Source organism: Mauremys reevesii, linkage group 2 (assembly GCF_016161935.1).
Source record: "Mauremys reevesii isolate NIE-2019 linkage group 2, ASM1616193v1, whole genome shotgun sequence".
Classification (NCBI taxonomy): domain Eukaryota; kingdom Metazoa; phylum Chordata; order Testudines; family Geoemydidae; genus Mauremys; species Mauremys reevesii.
Genome location: NC_052624.1, coordinates 175,380,572 through 175,398,233, shown reverse-complemented (window position 1 = coordinate 175,398,233; position 17,662 = coordinate 175,380,572). Strand labels below are relative to the sequence as shown.

Sequence of the window (17,662 nt, the reverse complement as noted above, 5' to 3'; positions counted from 1 at the left end):
AAATGTCACTGCTAATTTGCACATATAGAGTGGATAACAGTTTGTAAATATTTAATTCCCAGAAGTGGAAAACTGCTCTAGCACACAGCCCACCTGTGTCAGAATAGCACAAAAGCATTAACTGCAAGCAGTTTATGCCAGTGGGTGGAAAGGAGGGAAGAGAAGGGAAGAATAGGTAACACTAATAAACCACCTTGGAAAGGATTAAGTCTGCCTGCTGCTCTTGCTATTCCCAGGTCACCCATCTCACAAGCTCTTAAAATTGCATCATGCAGCCTTTGATTACAACTGCTACCAGGGCAGACCAATGCCGAGATACATGCACACAAAACAAAACATTGATGGATGTAACATCATGCAAAATGTCTGCCACCTGGAAAAGAAGGTTTAAAAATGGAAGCTTGAACAAGAAGTCAAGGCATATACATTACACACTAATAATCTTCAGTGTCATCAACAGATCATGTGGTAGTCAAAGTTAATTTGCATGTCAAGTCATTTCAGTCTCCAGGCTGATAAGCATCAGTGCATTTTGGTTGCATCTTTGCACCTCTTGAGCACTGATGTCAGAATGATCTTTCTTGGTTCACAATAAAGGTGAGAAAATTAAATTCTATTTCCACTAAAAGGATGAAAGGAAAAAAGGGAACTGAGTGAATAAATACCACTACCACCATCTATGGCTTTGTAAAGGAAACACATTCAGGAGAGCTGCCAAAGTCAACTAACTGGCTTCAAGTACGAAATAATCATCATGACCCATCATGGCACAATGTTGCCAGCTAATCAGTTGGAGAAACCAAAGTTTCACAAACTTTCAGCTGTTGCCTGACACCACTGGATCAGTTCAGTAAGAAGACAGAAAATCTATAGACAGACAGATAACTAAAGGATATTTAATATTTTACATGAATGAAAAGAAAAAATATCTAAGGGGATGGGGAAGAGAGAAAGGAAAAAAAATGAAAAGCAATGTAGGATTGTCATCAAGAGACGCTCCCCTTCCTCTACCAGTCATGAGGAACAGAATCAGATTCATAGAATATTAGAGTTGGAAGAGACCTCAGGGGGTCATCTAGTCCAACCCCCTGTTCAAAGCAGGACCAACACCAACTAAATCATCCTATCCAAGGCTTTGTCAAGCTGGACCTTAAAAACCTCTGAGGATGGAGATTCCACCACCTCCTTAGGTAATCCATTCCAGTGCTTCATCACCTCCTAGTGAAATAGTGTTTCCTAACATCCAACTTAGACATCCCCCACTGCAACTTGAGACCATTGCTTGAGGCAATAGCTATTTATGACTTGATTTGCTTTGTGAGATACATGATGATTTTCAATGAGTAGTTAGAAGAGGAATCCACATGGAGTCTGACTCCTCAATCTAAACTCTTAGAAAGATGATGCAATGGCTTTAGGAGCCTTTTCAGTCTGACTGTAATTGGCAGTAAGAGATATGATACCTGAAACACATGGCTTCATTTCTCTACAAGAAGCAGATTCTTTCACTGAAATATTCAAAAAGAACAAGACAAGTAGGACATGAATATATGGGCAAGACAGAGAAACATATTTAAGCCTTTGAAAGCTCCATTTTCATGGCAATTGAATTACATAGAATTCAAAGGTAAGGAAAAGGCAAGTTTGTCTATTCCATCCCTTTGCCAAAGCAAGTTTAGTCTAGTCTAGATCTGAAAGGGAAGTAAAACCGTTTAATTACATCTTAGAAATAAAAACCAAGAAATTATTACAGCTTTTTCTTAAAAGCCCATTTCACTGGAGGAACAAGAGCACCTACTACAGCTTGAGTCAACAGGGCAAGCTTTAAGCAAGTGCTTTGACTGCTTGCAAAACAGGCCAAGCTCTACTGGTGACTTACTAGTACTAGTTCCAACAGGAGAGATCCCGATGCTCCCGTGAGCAATAGATTAAAGACTGAACACCACTTGATTACTTAGGACAAAAGATATTGTCCATAGAGGTTTAAAGTCACCATACTCTATTCCTTCAATTTTGCCACTGTACCATCATCATCATCCCCCGTATACCATGTAAACAAGCAATAGAAATATCAAACGATGATTCAAGGGAAAGGGATCATTTTAAGTGGGTTACACAGTTCTAGAACAGCTCTCTGTTCACATCAAAATTGACATATTTCATTGCATGCAGTTGCATTTAACTGCACTTTTTGTTTCTTCAGTCACGTGAAGAATTTCTTCCCCTCTAATTGTACTTTCCTCTAAAATTAAAGCATCTATTAATTTTTTAAAAAAATGTGATGCTCAGGCAGGTCTGTGCAAACACACAGAGAGAATCAAATTCCCATGCTCAGTTGTGTCATGGCAAGAACCCCTCAGACCTCATGAAGTTCAACTATGCATAGATAGTAGCAGAAGTGCTCTTCTCCTCCCTGATAAGGAACCAACATTTATGATTCGTGCTAAGTAAAGTTCACCTCTTGACCAGAGGTATTTCTAGTACCAGACATTAAAATAATCAATCACATGAAAAGTTATGGAAAATGCAAGTTATATCTTGTTGACCAATATATACATATAATAATATGTATTAGTCACACACTATATCTATATCTATATCTATATATATATATAGCATAAATAGAATTAAGCACAAATATTATAGCAGTTATATAGCTTAAATTGGCCTTTGATTTTTTTATAACCCAGCTCACTTTTGCTACGTATCCCATAATCCCTTGCACTCACTGAAGTAAATTTTAGCTTGAGCAAATAGGGAAGCTGTCAAGATCAGGATAGATGAGCACTTTACCATAGCAATAGAAAGAGTTACTCTCACAGGCCTGTACTGGAATGTCCCAAAGGAAGAGGACAAGGCATGGGATTGTTCTACCCTATTACAAATCTAGGAGGTGTCTTCACATCCTTCGGCACCTGAAATGCATGTGTTCAGAACAAGAAGATAAAGGGCACACCATTGTACTAGAAAAACAAGGTAGAAAGCAGATTAGTTGAATCTCGTTTCAGATGATGTACACAGTACCTTTTACTTGTGAGGTGTAACTTTGGAAGCACACCTTCTGTGTAAGGTGAATGTAACATCACTACATTAGACAGCTTCCCAGAGACTGGTATCGCATGGTACAGGAAAAAGGTTTTATGTTATTATTGGGCTATAGCAATAAACCTGACTGACATTGGTTATTTTGTATCCAGTATATCCCATAACAAACCAGAGTGTGGTCAAACACTTGACAGTACGAATTATCAGCAATCTACTCCATCCTTCTGGCAAACAAAAGCTCATTACCAACATCTTATCTATTCTCAGAGGCCTGCTCTGTTTGATTAAACCATCTCCAAATTGTTCCGTTACACATATGAAATTGGACCACTCGATAATGATTCTAAAAGAGATATCACAGCATTTATGTGCAAACAGAAGTGTTACTGCACAATATATTAGGTAGTGTGTGTGTGTGTGTGTCAGAAAATACAATCCCAGAATTTACAAAGCTGCACTGACCTTACCCCAGGTGGGAGAGGGGCATTTTTTGGTTTTAATTTTTCCATCAACCTTGTCAGTAATAGCGAGTACAGTGCTTATCTGTAGCAGTTTCCTCTTCCCACCACCCCACCCCACCCGAACAGGAATCATGCTTCCAGCGCATCAGCTAAAGCTATCAAAACGTAGGTGTGATCTTCAGTAAATGATCATGTGCAAAGAGACACAGACTACACTCTGCCCTGCTCTTTGAAGTTATGTTACATGATCTGCATAGGCAGGAATAGAATAACCTCCAAGGAGGCAACCTATGATGAAATTAGACACTGACAGATTTGGGTCATACCAAAAGTAGTTTCGGTTATAAACTCTTTATGTAATTTACAGCGAAATATTCCCTTGATTCTAACTGTCACAGTTAGCCAGAATCTGTTTTATAAAGCTTTGAACTTCATGTAAATCATTTATAAAATCAGCACTAAATATATTCAACTTGAAAACTAGCCATGAGAATTCTGCAATTCATATAAAATTCCAGCAGCTTCATTACTATTTAGGCCCCAAATCAAGCTCATTTAACATTTTTGCAAAGGCACATTTGAAGGTGATCTGATGCAAATACATTTTTTGTTTAAAAGTTTAAATAGTAGTGTAGGGATATTAAAGAAGGTTTATATTAAACATGGTTTATATGAAAAAATGATTTATTGTTAAATGATACTTTATAACTGAAGGTTTATATTAGAAGTAAATGTGATTCCCAACATTTAGCCTCTAACCTGCACGCCACCAGCTGTGTCTGTGTGAAGCCTGCTCAAAGAAATACTTTGTATAAAACTTGTTAAACGTCAATTGACTCTAAGTGCCTGTTCTCTAAATTGGTAACACCCCGAAAGGTAAAGAGACAGTAAAATAGATGTGATTAAGATAGAGAATGTATGTAAATGAGTGCCTAGTTTAAATAATGAATGAGTGGTTAGGGAGTTACCAGCCTGAAAAATTCAGTGTTGGCCGAATAAGGTGTCAAGTGGGATCAACCAGATGACCCCCCGGAGGGCAAACTGGAATCCACCCACCACACCTCAAAGGCATTAAAAACAAACATCTGATAACATGGAGCCAGCCACCTGCTGATTAATTTAGCAACAGCAGAATGAAGCAACTCTCATGAACTGACATAGGAATAAATTTCTATAAAACTGGACTCTGAAGACTGAGGACTCTGATGGTTCTGCTGCCAGCCTCCAGGAGCATCAGATGCATCTGACACAAACTCAGCTCCATCCTCATGACCAAGATACCTGGCCAGTAACTTGGCATGAGCAACGTCTAGGCTGGTAACTATAACACCTATACAGAACCTAAATGAATGATTGTGTGAATGAATATGTGTGTGTGTAAAAAATAAGTAGTAATAAAAATAAGTAGTAAAACAACGTTGTTTACTGTTATCTTTTGTTTTATTATGGTATTTACAATAAATGTGGCATCTTTGCCTTATCCCTCTTAATAAAATCCTGCTGGTTTTTATTATATTGGTATAACAGTAGCAATTCAGGAGAACATTTAAAATGAAAATATGGACAAACTCAACTGATGAGCTTTCTGTACATAAGTACAATGCGATTATTTTAAATTGGTGCTTGTAGTTGAGCTGCACATGACAAGCGAAATTCCACAGCATTGAGTGCATATTCAAAACGCCTCACTGAAACTGCTCAAGAGATATTTAATATGCTGTCATTTTGAAAGTGGAAAGTGCTGAACTTAATGTGCGTGGAGTCATCTGGCAGAAGTTGTGAAAACTTAAGCTGTATAAACACACAAGACCATTGCAGGTCTAGCTCTCGTGGGTGAAACACAAAGGTAGATTGGAGGCAATTTTCTTAATATCGGCCTCCCACTTTGTCTCTGTGCCAGCTGAAACCATCACACTAGCTGCTGTCAGTAAAGTCAATGGATAACTTCGTATCCCACTGAGTGCCACTCCTGAATTCCTTAAAATCACTAGGGGAATGGAAGCAGAAACATCCCATCAGAATATGTTGTATTAATTTGGATAGAATAAGATTGAGAGGTGTTAATATGACCTTGTCACTGTCTAACATTAAAACAATTGAAAAGAAGATTCAGGGTTTTGTATAGAGAGACCTGAGCCTGCTTACTACCATGGCAATTACACTATTTAAAAAAAAAATCTTTTAAACCTTGTATTAAAGATAAAGAAGGAAAATCAGTTCAAGCATTTGAAATGTAAAGTATTAAATAAGGCTTTTGTTTGATCATCCCTTTCCCTTTTGCTGGACAGAGGTTTTTTAAAAAGAACCCTTCCTCCCTGCACTCCCCCCACCCCTTGCCTGACAGTCTCTTAAATGGCATTCAAAATAATTGTCCTTTTGAGGAAGAAGTTAGCAGAGATGGGCTGTTGTTGCAAGAGGCCAGTCCCGTCTCCTAGCAGACGAAACAAGACACACACACACACAAGGGGAAAGAAAAGAACAAACATTGAAAAGACGGTGTTGACTCTCATTTACAAATTCACTGCTTGAAAGAAACAAAAACAAAAACACAGGATCAGCTCATGGTCTTATCTCCTACTCTGAGACCTGGCAAACTTGTATCAAACTTGGACTGTTTAGGGAATGACATTTGCTGCCTTTTTGGTCACCGTTTACAGCAGTGTTGCAAACTCTGCAGTCTTGGCCAGCTAAACAAGACTACTGTTAGACAGAAACCAAAAGGAGAGAGATAGGAAAGAAAAAAATATGGCAGGGAAGAGGAAGAGAAAGTGTCTCACATCCCAAGTTGTGTTCAAGATTTAGCTAAAGCCAGTGGAGGTGGTGCTGCCTTCTGGCTCCCTCTGGTTTGGTCAGGACAGGACATCACTCAAGAGTAGGAAGAAGAAAGTCTCAGGAGATGGCAGCGGTGGTAGTCATGATGGAAGCTCATGCCTTCCCCGTCTTTCACTCAGCCAGCATTCACATCCCCTCCTTTAAGTCAGCCACCATTGTGGTAGCCAGCTTCTCTCCCCCCCCACCCCAAAGTCTCTTTTTGAGGATCCCCCAAAAAGGAGTGATGAGTGGAATAATCCATCCCCTCATTAATTTATCCACCAGTTAGGCCTAATTTTGGTTCATTGATTTCTAGTCCTATACTTCTCTTATTTACCAGGCATGATCTTAACACAGGCCTTGAGTTACATCAGCACAGCTTTTAGTTTGGACTAATGTAGTCAGTCTCTCTCTTGTTTCTTCCCCCCCCCCCAATCAACAGTCCTTGTTATAGATTATTGTGACATTTTATTAATTTTCACAGCTGAGCTCACAATTATGGTAAATGTGTAGGCCCGAATATCACAACAGACCCCTTCCTCCACCCTTAAGAGCCAGTCCTGGTGGGGAGAAGGTCATGGGGGACGAGGTCATCCTTGTCCTTAATGGCTGTCTGAGTGCTGCTGGAATTTGAAAGGTTGTGGACAGACATAGCAACTTGCAAATCTACAAAGTTTAGGTTTCTAGTGAAGTCCTTGATACCAGCACCCGATATCTCTCTACTTTCTGCTATACCATTAAATGCAGTTTGTCTGTACAGGGCAAACATGATTTCTGAATTCCATTTAAGTAGGAGTCTCCATTAACTTAATTTTTGCTTAGGCTCTGTCCAACCCCAGGGAACATTTCTGGAGAACCAACATTCTCTCTTCCCTGCGTTTTGGGCTCCCACAGGCCATAGACATGAGCCTCTCCTCTCTAGTGCCAGACAGCTTCAAAGTAGAAGGTGCAAACTGAAAGACAATGGCTTCAAAGCCAGAGGGGTGGGACTCTGGGGTTGGAAACCAGGAGCCCAGTGAAGAGCATGGAATCTTCTAGACCCAAGAGAGACATCCTTGTGGACTTTGAAGTCTGCCAGCTGGGATTGGGGTTGGGGCATGCACTGGAGCTCAGACTTCAAAGTCTATTGTGGCAACTCCCTTGACATCAGGTACACACAGGAGGGAAGTGAGCTACTGAGTCAGAGGTGCACCCTAGATCATCCATTGGGCCCTGGTAATACATCCCAGCTAACCAAAAAAAAACAACCAACAACCAACAACCAGATTTTAAGTGACTAAAGGGTTAAAAAGATGGAGAAATTGATATTTTTCCCCCATGTAGAGAAAATTGTTTCCTCTTTATAACACAAAGAAATGAAGGGGAATTTAATTGTCACAAGGGAGCAACATATTGCTTAAATCATTAAAATGAACAGCCTATAGGGACTAAACGAATTTATTTGTAAAGGTATTAACAAAACGTCTAATGCAATCCATTTTACATCAATTTATGATATAAAGCATGATGTTTATTTGGATTTTTGTTCATCCTTGAAACTCAAATATAAGTTGGACCTAAAGGTAGCACTGCAAGGAACTCAATAGTACCAATGCTTATAGACAATGGAAGGAGACACCTGAAAAATTAGCAGCACTTTCTTTTAAAAAAGTCAAAAATAGCATTGTAATTATTTTGAGAGGGGAGAGATTGAGGAAAATAATCCTCCATATTCTCCACAAGACTCAAAGTTCTTCTATAGAAACGACGTAAGGTGTGTGATGTCTTCAAAAATTGTTATACAGTACAATAGTGTTTTGTTAATCAGAAGCAACAACGAACACCTTACTATTTTCTTCCACCTTCTCCTGTGGATGTTCATACTGCAGGGAGAAAAACCAAGAGTATTTTAGAAAAAAAATGAGCATATTAATATAAAGACTTGCAAAAGTAACCTGGAATTAATTCAAAATTTTTTAATTGATTTCTAAATTTCAAACAACCTGTGTTTATTTTTAATTGCCAATTGTTCAGTTAAGAGCATAATACTGCAAAGGTACTGAACAACTTCTGTGATGTGACAGCTCCAAGATTCAGCATTCTACATTTCACTTTCAAAAGTGCTGCCCACAACAGAGCAAAGGGCTGCACTCCCTCCACTGGCAAGCGCTTGCAAAGCCATCAGTTTCATGCAAAACAGAATCGTGAATTCAGGATCTGACATGTAAGTGAAAGAAGGTTTTCTCTGAAGTGCCACATGAACATCATTTTAGCTAGTATAATTATCACTAGCATATGATTTACCCTCCTTGGCATGGGAACTTGGCCTTCTTGAGCTCCTAAAAGCACCATGCACACCAATAGCATTATGCACATATCACAGAAACCAGAAGATCCCACCATCACAAGAATACTAAAGCAGTGGTCACAAGCATCTAAAAGCTATGCCAGAGACATTAAACAGGTCTACATATAAGGGTACGTCTACACTACAGGACTATTCCGAATTTGCATAAACCGGTTTTGTAAAACAGATTGTATAAAATCAAGTGCGCGTGGCCACACTAAACACATTAAATCGGTGGTGTGCGTCCACGGTCCGAGGCTAGCATCGACTTCTGGAGCGTTGCACTGTGGGTAGCTATTCCGTAGCTATCCCATAGTTCCCGCAGCCTCCCCCGCCCCTTGGAATTTCCGGGTTGAGATCCCAGTGCCTGATGGGGCAAAAATCATTGTCGCGGGTGGTTCTGGGTAAATGTCGTCAGTCACTCCTTCCTCTGGGAAAGCAACGGCAGACAAGCATTTCGCGCCTTTTTTCCCTGGATTGCCCTGGCAGATGCCATAGCATGGCAATCATGGAGCCTGTTTTGCCTTTTGTGACTGTCACCGTATGTGTACTAGATGCCGCTGACAGAGGCGATTCAGCAGCGCTACACAGCAGCATGCTTTTGCTTTTGCATGACAGCAGAGATGGTTATCAGCCATACTGTACCATCTACCAATCCATAAATTGGTAAAATGTTGAGCATGGTTACCAGTCGTTTTGCACCATTTGCTGCTGTCATAAGTGCCCTGGCTGCTCTTAGCCAGGGCGCAAAAAGCCAAAATTGGGAATGACTCCCAGAGTCAATCCCTCCTTTTTGGTATCTAAAAATAGAATCAGTCCTGGCTAGAATATGGGCAAGTGTACTAGAGAACCACTGTATCAGAGAGTGCAGCTGCTCTGTGTCAGATCCTGCAGAAATTATGAGCTGTATGCTATTCACAGGGGGTGCGCATGCAACAACCCCACCTGTTGATTCCGTTCTTCCCCCAGCCTTCCTGGGCTACTGTAGCATTGTCCCCCCACTTGTGTGATGAAGTAATAAAGAATGCAGGAATAAGACACACTGACTTGTTAGTGAGAAATGAGTGGAAGGCAGCCTCCAGCTGCTATGATAGTCCAGACAGGACAGTAAGGAGTGTGGAGCAGAGGAGCCCAGCATCCCTCTGCTAGTCCAGGGGCAATTGAAGCTTTTTTTTTTTTTTTTTTTACACATGAAGGGTGGGGGCTGACAGAGCTCAGCCCCCTGTTGCTATGACGACGATGGTTATCAGCCATACTGTACCATCTACCAGGAAAAATTAGGGCCAGGCACCCTTGATAGACCTCACCGATGCTAGTCAGCATGGTTACCAGTCCTTTTGCACTGCCCCATGTGCCAATACGCTGATGACGAGGACGGATACCAGTCGTATTGCACCATCAGCCACCCATGGCGGAGGGGGGGGAGCAAGGATGTTGGTGTTGAGTGTTGCAGCATCGGGTCTATCTGCAGCATTCAGTAAAGATAGGGTGACATGTAAAAGAGTCAAGAGAGGATTGTTTTCCCTTTCACTTCTGGGGGTGGGGGGGTGCGTAAATTGCCGAGCTATGCCCTGACCCACCGCGGACACTGTGTTTGACCCTAGAAGCATTTGGAGCTCAGCCAAGAATGCAAATACTTTTCGGAGACTGCAGGAACTGTGGGATAGCTTGAGTCCTCCAGTCCATGAGCGTCCATTTGATTCTTGGGCTTTCCGTTATGTTTGTCACGCAGCAGTGCGCTGAGCCCCTGCTATGGTGTCTGTCTGGAGATTTTTTAAAAATGATTTTGAATTTCGTCTTCTGTAACGGAGCGGTGATAGAACAGATTTGCCTGCCCTTACAGCGATCACGTCCGCATCGTCCATGCGGGAGCTCTTTCTTTATTTTGATTTTTAACTGCATCACCACACGTGCTGATCGGAGCTCCACGCTGGGCAAACAGGAAATATTCAAAAGTTCGCGGGGCTTTTCCTGTCTACCTGGCCACTGCATCCAAGTTCAGATTGCTGTCCAGAGCAGTCAGTGGTGCACTGTGGGATACCGCCCGGAGGCCAATACCGTCGATCTGCGGCCACACTAACCCTAATCCGATATGGTAATTCCGATATTAGCGCTACTCCTCTCGTTAGGGAGGAGTACAGAAACCGGTTTAAAGAGCCCTTTATACCGATATAAAGGGCCTCTTAGTGTGGACGGGTGTGGTGTTAAATCGGTTTTACGCTCCTAAAACCGGTTTAAACGCCTAGTGTAGACCAGGCTTAAGAAACAAACAGTGGCACTAGTGTGTGTAGTGGGGGTGGAGCTTGATAAAACCTTTGTAATTCATCTATAACATTTTGAATGTTTAGTTCAGCTGAACACCTTGTTAAAGATTCTCCTGCTAGGAATCTATCACCTGCTCAATGGCTTATACAAAATATGTAGCTTAGATCCTTGGTAGAGTTATAAAATTCAGCATGAATTATAATATCTCCTACTGTAAAAGGAACCAGTATTTAAATGTGAAAAATCTCTAAAATAAAAAAAAAAAAATAGGGTTTGGATTTTGCTTTAAAAAAATATAAAGGAAACAGGCAGAGGCAAGAGAAAATGCAAGTGACCTTCTACATTTATTCTCTGTAAATAATGAAGTGACCACAGGAGAAGTATTATTCTAGCACTTTACAAGATTAATGGCTCTATTATGCCATTAAATCTTAGCTATAAGTCATAGTCCCAAGAGGAGCCCCAGAAAGGAAAATCCCTCCTTGTCCCCCATCATGGGTGATGGTAGAGACCCATGGGGGCACTAGAAGGAGGTATGATTGTGCCTGGCCCTTTCATGGTGTGAATGCAAGAGGAGAAGGACTGGGCAAAAGGCTAAAAATGGCACATAGCCAATTCTGCAGTTTTGTACTATTTTTAACTGGGTTCACAAAATGCTGATTTTACTGTTCAAAGAAGAAACACCAAAGTGACTTTTTGGCAAGAAAAGGGACACAAAACATGAATTAGAAAAAAATCTAATTAGAAAAAATCCAAAGTTTTATCATCAACATGCATCATGTTTAACAACTCTTGTAACGAGCTGTTTTATAGGTTGGGGAAGGATGAACCATGCTTATATGCACAGTGTTCCACAGTCAGCCATCACAAAGCATGTGGAGCCAGATGATGAAACATCCTAGATGGTGTAGTCTTGCCTTATCTACTTAATGGAAAAGTTTCTCATTAACAATTCCTCAGCAAATAGGTTCCTACTTCATTTGCTTATCAACTGCTCCCAGCTCAGAATCCTGATACGAAGCACCTGGTGTACAGCACCTACCTTTGTATTTTGTATTGTATCTTTAAAACTCCTCGTAGTTTCTTCCAATACTGAATCCATAGACTGAATCCTGGAAGAAAAATAAAAATAAACTTGGAGAATCTCGTTGGATGGCCTCATTTCAGTGTGATCATGCTTACTATTTCATAAATTCATTCCTGGGATTCCCCTAACTGCAGCTCAAAGGCCAACACAATAGCTAGGATAAGGAAAACCCTAGTACCAAGTGCACACGGCTCCCACTATCAGCCACAGAGTGAACATGCTTTTATTTTGTCCACTGTTACCCAAACTGAATAGTGAGCCTCCAGCCTCCTCAAGAAAACCATTTCAGAAATTTGGGGGGCAAATGCATACCCGACATGCTCTCAAATACAGAAGATACGGACCAGCCATCTGGCACCTCCTCCAAAATCCCAGTCAGAGACCAACTTCTCCATAACAGAAGATACTGGAGCAAGGATGCTTGACTTGACAAGCTATTTTAAGGTGGTAAGGAGCTGTAAGGACCAATTTGGGGGAGTCAAGTGTTTCATTTGCATTTGGGGTTTATTCAAAACCAAAAACTCCAGGGAAGCCTGCAAAGAACTACCACCATGTTACGGTTTACGAAACCTGCTAACCAAAAGTAAGTTACTTCAAGCACATGTAAGCAACAAAGGTGGTCCTGTACCAAAACCTCAGACTCAAACACCTGAAAACTATGGAACTATTTAAATCCAAATTTTGCTGCTCTGGTCTGTATCTATTAGTTACAGGTTTCCAAGCAGCACTGGTTAAAACAGAATAAAAGCTTGTTTCTCTCACCAACAGAAGTTGGTCCAATAAAAGATATTACCTCGCCTACTTTGTCTCAGGAGTAATGACCAGCATCAGAACTGACCATTTAACTAGATAACTAAGACTGAGCAAAGATATTTCCTCTCTCTAAAATGACACATTTAAAAGACAGCTGGAAGATAAATACCTTTGCTTTTGATGATTACAGAAAGAGCTCAGTCTGATGGACTGTTTATTCCAAAAGTCCTACAAGAGTTTCCCAAAGAGTACATGTGTTATTTTGGAACTGGACATACAATCCATGTATGGGTCAAAAACAAAATTAAGACATACACACCACTGTGTCCTTCTCAAGGATGGATAAAATTTGAGCATCCTTCTCAAGATTGGCAAGTTCTTGGACAACAACCTTGTGGAAGTTCTCCAATTTATTCAGTCTGTAGGCAATAAATATAAGTTCAACATCTTTAAAATGCAGCGTCACAAGACAGCAGATGACTGCTGCAAGTTGGTTTATGTATTATGCAGGCCACAGCTCTTCAGCTTTGTAAGTTAAAAAAAAAAAAACAGGCATTTTCTTTCCAACCCAACATCAGCTGATTTTTTAAAAATATCTATTTAGCAGAACGTAAACAATTTGTTACAATATAGCCAGCACAGGAAATACTATGCCAAAAAAACCCCAGAGTATACGTCTTCAGACAAGGGCAAGAGCAACAGATTGCAAAGGTAAACATAAGGAAATTCTTGGAATAAGACAAAAGGAGGTACATTTCTCAAGTCAGAACTATCCCCAGGGACGTACATTGCCAAGATACCACAGCCATATACACACGAGCAAGCAAGAATAATTTGCACGTGGGGATTAGAGGATTGGTTATACAACGTAAAGGCTTTATCCTTCCTGGGTTACGGCTTTTAGAAAGGTGCACGAACAGTATGTACCATAGGTGTTGCACTAGATGGCAGCTTTTCAGTGGTCTGCATTAGACAAACAAACATCTCTGTCCAGCTCATAGCAGGCAATTATAAAAGCCATTGACTCCTGCTGCTCCTGAGCACCACTAAAGTCAGTGGGCCAGCAGTGCAAACGCAGGCTTTAAGCACATTTTACAGTGGGTTTTGGCACAACAGGACAGCAACTTCATCAGCCCTGCTCCTCTGAAGAGTATATTAATTCCATGGGCCTATCCGACCATATGGCTATTAAAATGGAGCTTGTTGCTGATCAGGCATGTCTGTTAGTGGCGACACAAGGCCATCCACCAAGTTTTCCCCAATTAAAAATATTCTACTGAACTGGAAAGTGACAGAGAGAACATAACCTAAGAGCTGGGTGGATTTTTTTCAAATCTGAAAACTGATAAAATTTTATAATTAGAAATAAAGACCAGAAGTTTTGAATTTTTTCCCCCTCTTAAATAGCTGTTTCCATTTCTGACTGGTTCTAGAAAAATTGGTGTACAAAGGCACAACAGCAGTTTTCTATTGTAAACTCATTCTAAACTTCTGAGAGAAATTAACAGATTTTTATTTTTGCTTCTGCATTTACTTTCATCAAGACTGGTGCATAGTACCATGCAAGCTGTATATTTTATACAACAGTGATACAATGGGTAGTACTTGCATCCCATTTCATTTACGGGTTAAAGGTATAATACTTGCCACAAATTTGGAACTATTTGACACTGCCAAATCCCCGGCACTGATGCACATTTGCGAGCATAGACATGAGATATGTTCATGATTATTCTGTATCAATATTGATCCCAAACTGTGCTTGTGCATTATTTATATACATACATATACAATTAGATTTATATTTAGGCAGTTAAGCACAACAGCGTAACTGACTATAAAGATGACATTAAGAGTATGAAGAGCTTTCTAGAAATTGACTTCTGTTTCATTATTTTTCTGTTTAAAGGGGAGACAAGTTTGAGGATAACAAACAAAAATAATTTAATGGAAGCAGACTTTGTAACCTGGCCTGCCAGTTAATGGCACACAAAATGCCTCTGTTGTCCATTCTCTTGGCTCCAGTACCCTTTGCATTGACTCCATGCTCCTTCCCCTTGCAGGGAAAGTGGCTCATGCACAACACTGCCTACACATACAGCTCCACGAGTTCGGGAGGGATTCACTAGATGTGAACAACCCCATTCACCACAAACGAGTGAATTTCACAGGAGCTTTGCTCCCAAGGGATTTTTTTTAAACAAGTCAGCTACTGTCATTTTGTTTTGTAACCGTAAGAAGTGCAATACTTTACTTCCAAGTTCTATTACCAAAGGCATTTATTTTTAAGGATTACTAGAAAACTCATGCAAAGTTTAAGCTGTTTTTGGCAAATAGCAAATTAGTTACCTGCATTGATGTATCTGATTTAATAAAGCTGACACACTTTTTTCAGATGTCTTCAAAGCATTCTTTGCACAAATCTCCATTCTTTTGTACCTGGACTAGACCAAAATATATACATCTTAACATATAATGTCAAAACAAAACACTAAGTCTAAAACTTGTCCATACATATATTTGTACTGGTGCCACCCCTTATATGGCAAACTTATTTTGGTTTAGGTTAAACTTGCTTCTAATTAACATTAGCTAAACTGAAATAAGACCCAAACAAAAAAAGTGTCTACACCAAGGTTCACACTGGTTTAACTAAATCAATTTACTTTTACTCCTTTACTTATACCATTGGAACTCTGTAGATAAAACCTTAAAAATTACACAGAGTATGCTACAAGTGAACATCTAACCCATAAAGAGATCAGTTTACTACCTTAGAATTTACTAAGGGCCTTATCCTAAAGTCCTTACTCACACCCTGAAATGGGACAGAAGGGCTGCAAGATCAGACTGTTAGTTAGCACCATCTCAAATCAACAATAATATGAATTTTTCCAAGAGTGTGTTAGGGTCATAACTAAGTTCCATGGTAAATGCAATTGCCTCCATGTAATATAAATCCAAAGAGAGACATGTCTAAGTCCTTATGAGTTCGTCTACACAGCATCTTGGAGCAAGCCTTCCAGCCTTGGTCAACAGGCTCGAGCCTGCAGGGTTTGTGGCATGCTCTAAAAATAGCAGTATAGACAGCGCTTTGAAGTTGTGACTCAGGGTCTGAAGCCCACACCCCTGCTTCCTACACCCCAGCCCGAGTAACATCTTCAAAGTGCTGTCTACACAGCTTTTTTTAAGAGCACTAGTGTGAGGCCCACTAGCCCAGATCTGTTGACCCAGACTGGGAGGTCTGTTCCCACAAACACCAAAATGCTGTGTAGACATACCTACAGGTCTACATAAGCTCTAACTACTAAGTCAGACTATATCGTTTTCTGTCTCATTACAGAAAAGATGCTTAGTTTATGGCTATTACTGGTCACTGTTCTGTCTGTACAGTAGCCAATAATTTCCATAAATTAAAGAATCCACCCAAAACAATACAATTTCTATCTCCATCCACTGTATATGTACATGTATACACTCTAAATATATATGTGGCCCCAACCCAGGTATGCCACTATTATGTTGGGATAAGATTAAAAAGTGTTTTTCCTTTCCATCAAATTATTTGAAACATCTAAATACAACTAAATTGACATCACAGAATAAAGATTCACTTAAAAGGACTCTCCATTCCAATTAAAATAATCCTCTCACAACCAATCCATTACCTCCCCTCAGACATTTCTGAGAATAGCTGGGCCTTGCAGCATACTTAGATGTGGCAGGATGAGTTCCTGAATAAAGTACTCCCCAACTAACTCCCTTCCCCTAGATGTATTAATTTAGGGACAGTAAAGGTCAAGCATCGCAGCTAGTCAGCTGTTTGGTTGCTTTGTTTAGGTATATGCATACCACACACTGGATACACACTAGGAAAATCATGAACACTGTGGAGTTACCCAAAATGTTTTCGTTAGTTGGCTGGTAAAGCTTTCAAAGGCAGCAATGACACCAGAATCACTGACGTCCTCATGCAGTATCTTGGAGACAAAGATGTCATCTGATTCATCCGATTCCACACCTGCAAGAGAGAAGAAGGTGCAACTCCATGCAAAATGTTTCTAAAAGCACTCGAGCAGACCTGATCCTAATATTATCTGTTGGACTACAGCACATTCCTTCACTCCAACGAGATGCAAGTGACAACCTATGTTAGGGGTGAGATGGTGTTTCATGGTCACTCTTCCAAAGTTCTTTGAAACCGGAGCGGAACAATCTCAAAATCGAGGAAGTCTGAGAAGGAATTGTCAATCTATTACAAACAACTGCATTGTAGAACAGATATTTGGACACCAACCAAGTACACAATGTATTAACACGTAAATATGGGGCATCAGACCAAAAAACATTGGGCCTCCTAATATCTTATTGATGAGCAGGCTTGTTTCCAGACAAACACTTTACTAGGAATGGAAACTATGTACAAAAATGAGGCAACAAAATGCCCTGCTACTCTCTGGCTGAAACCTGTGACAGCCCCGTCCTGGGCTCCTTTGCTTCTGTTCCCCAGAGGGAAGTGTCTCCCAGAAAAACCAAAGACTGTACACCAGGGGTCCCCAATGTGGTGCCCACAGGTGCCATCCTGGCTGGCAGTCGAGCATCCATGGCGGCGACGCCTCTGGATGACGCTGCTTGCCGCCAACATCATTGAGAAGCGTCACCACTGAAATGCCGCTGAAATTCGGTGGATGCTCGACCGCCGCCATGGTCCTTCATCTGGTGCCCGCCAGACAAAAAGGTTGGGGGACCACTGCTGTACACTCTTCGTAAAGTGTGTGGTCTCTGCACTTTCAGGCCTTGATACCACTGCTTTGCCTCTTGTGTAGTCCTTTACAGTCACTTTGCGTTGATGTAACACACTACCATTCTGATTTGGTAGTGATTTCCATGTACTTTCCACAAAGGTTGCTAGTA

At 40.7% G+C, this 17,662-nt stretch overlaps 1 protein-coding gene across 4 annotated transcripts in view; it reads right to left on the bottom strand.

Moving 5' to 3' along the window:
• Positions 1-7,715: 7,715 nt before the first annotated feature.
• Positions 7,716-17,662, bottom strand: part of SYCP2L (synaptonemal complex protein 2 like) — a 53,904-nt gene continuing 43,957 nt past the window's right edge. For 3 of the 4 annotated variants that reach the window (XM_039521787.1, XM_039521788.1, XM_039521789.1), the window contains 6 exons: positions 16,648-16,769; positions 15,098-15,192; positions 13,068-13,167; positions 12,918-12,976; positions 11,951-12,020; positions 7,717-8,179 (listed from right to left, as the gene is read on the bottom strand). In XM_039521787.1, the coding sequence (XP_039377721.1) occupies positions 8,117-8,179; positions 11,951-12,020; positions 12,918-12,976; positions 13,068-13,167; positions 15,098-15,192; positions 16,648-16,769 (509 nt within the window). In that variant the 3' untranslated portion in view covers positions 7,717-8,116. Of the gene's footprint in view, positions 8,180-11,950; positions 12,021-12,917; positions 12,977-13,067; positions 13,168-15,097; positions 15,193-16,647; positions 16,770-17,662 lie in introns of all 4 variants that reach the window. The other variant, XM_039521790.1, reaches the window with a different exon arrangement.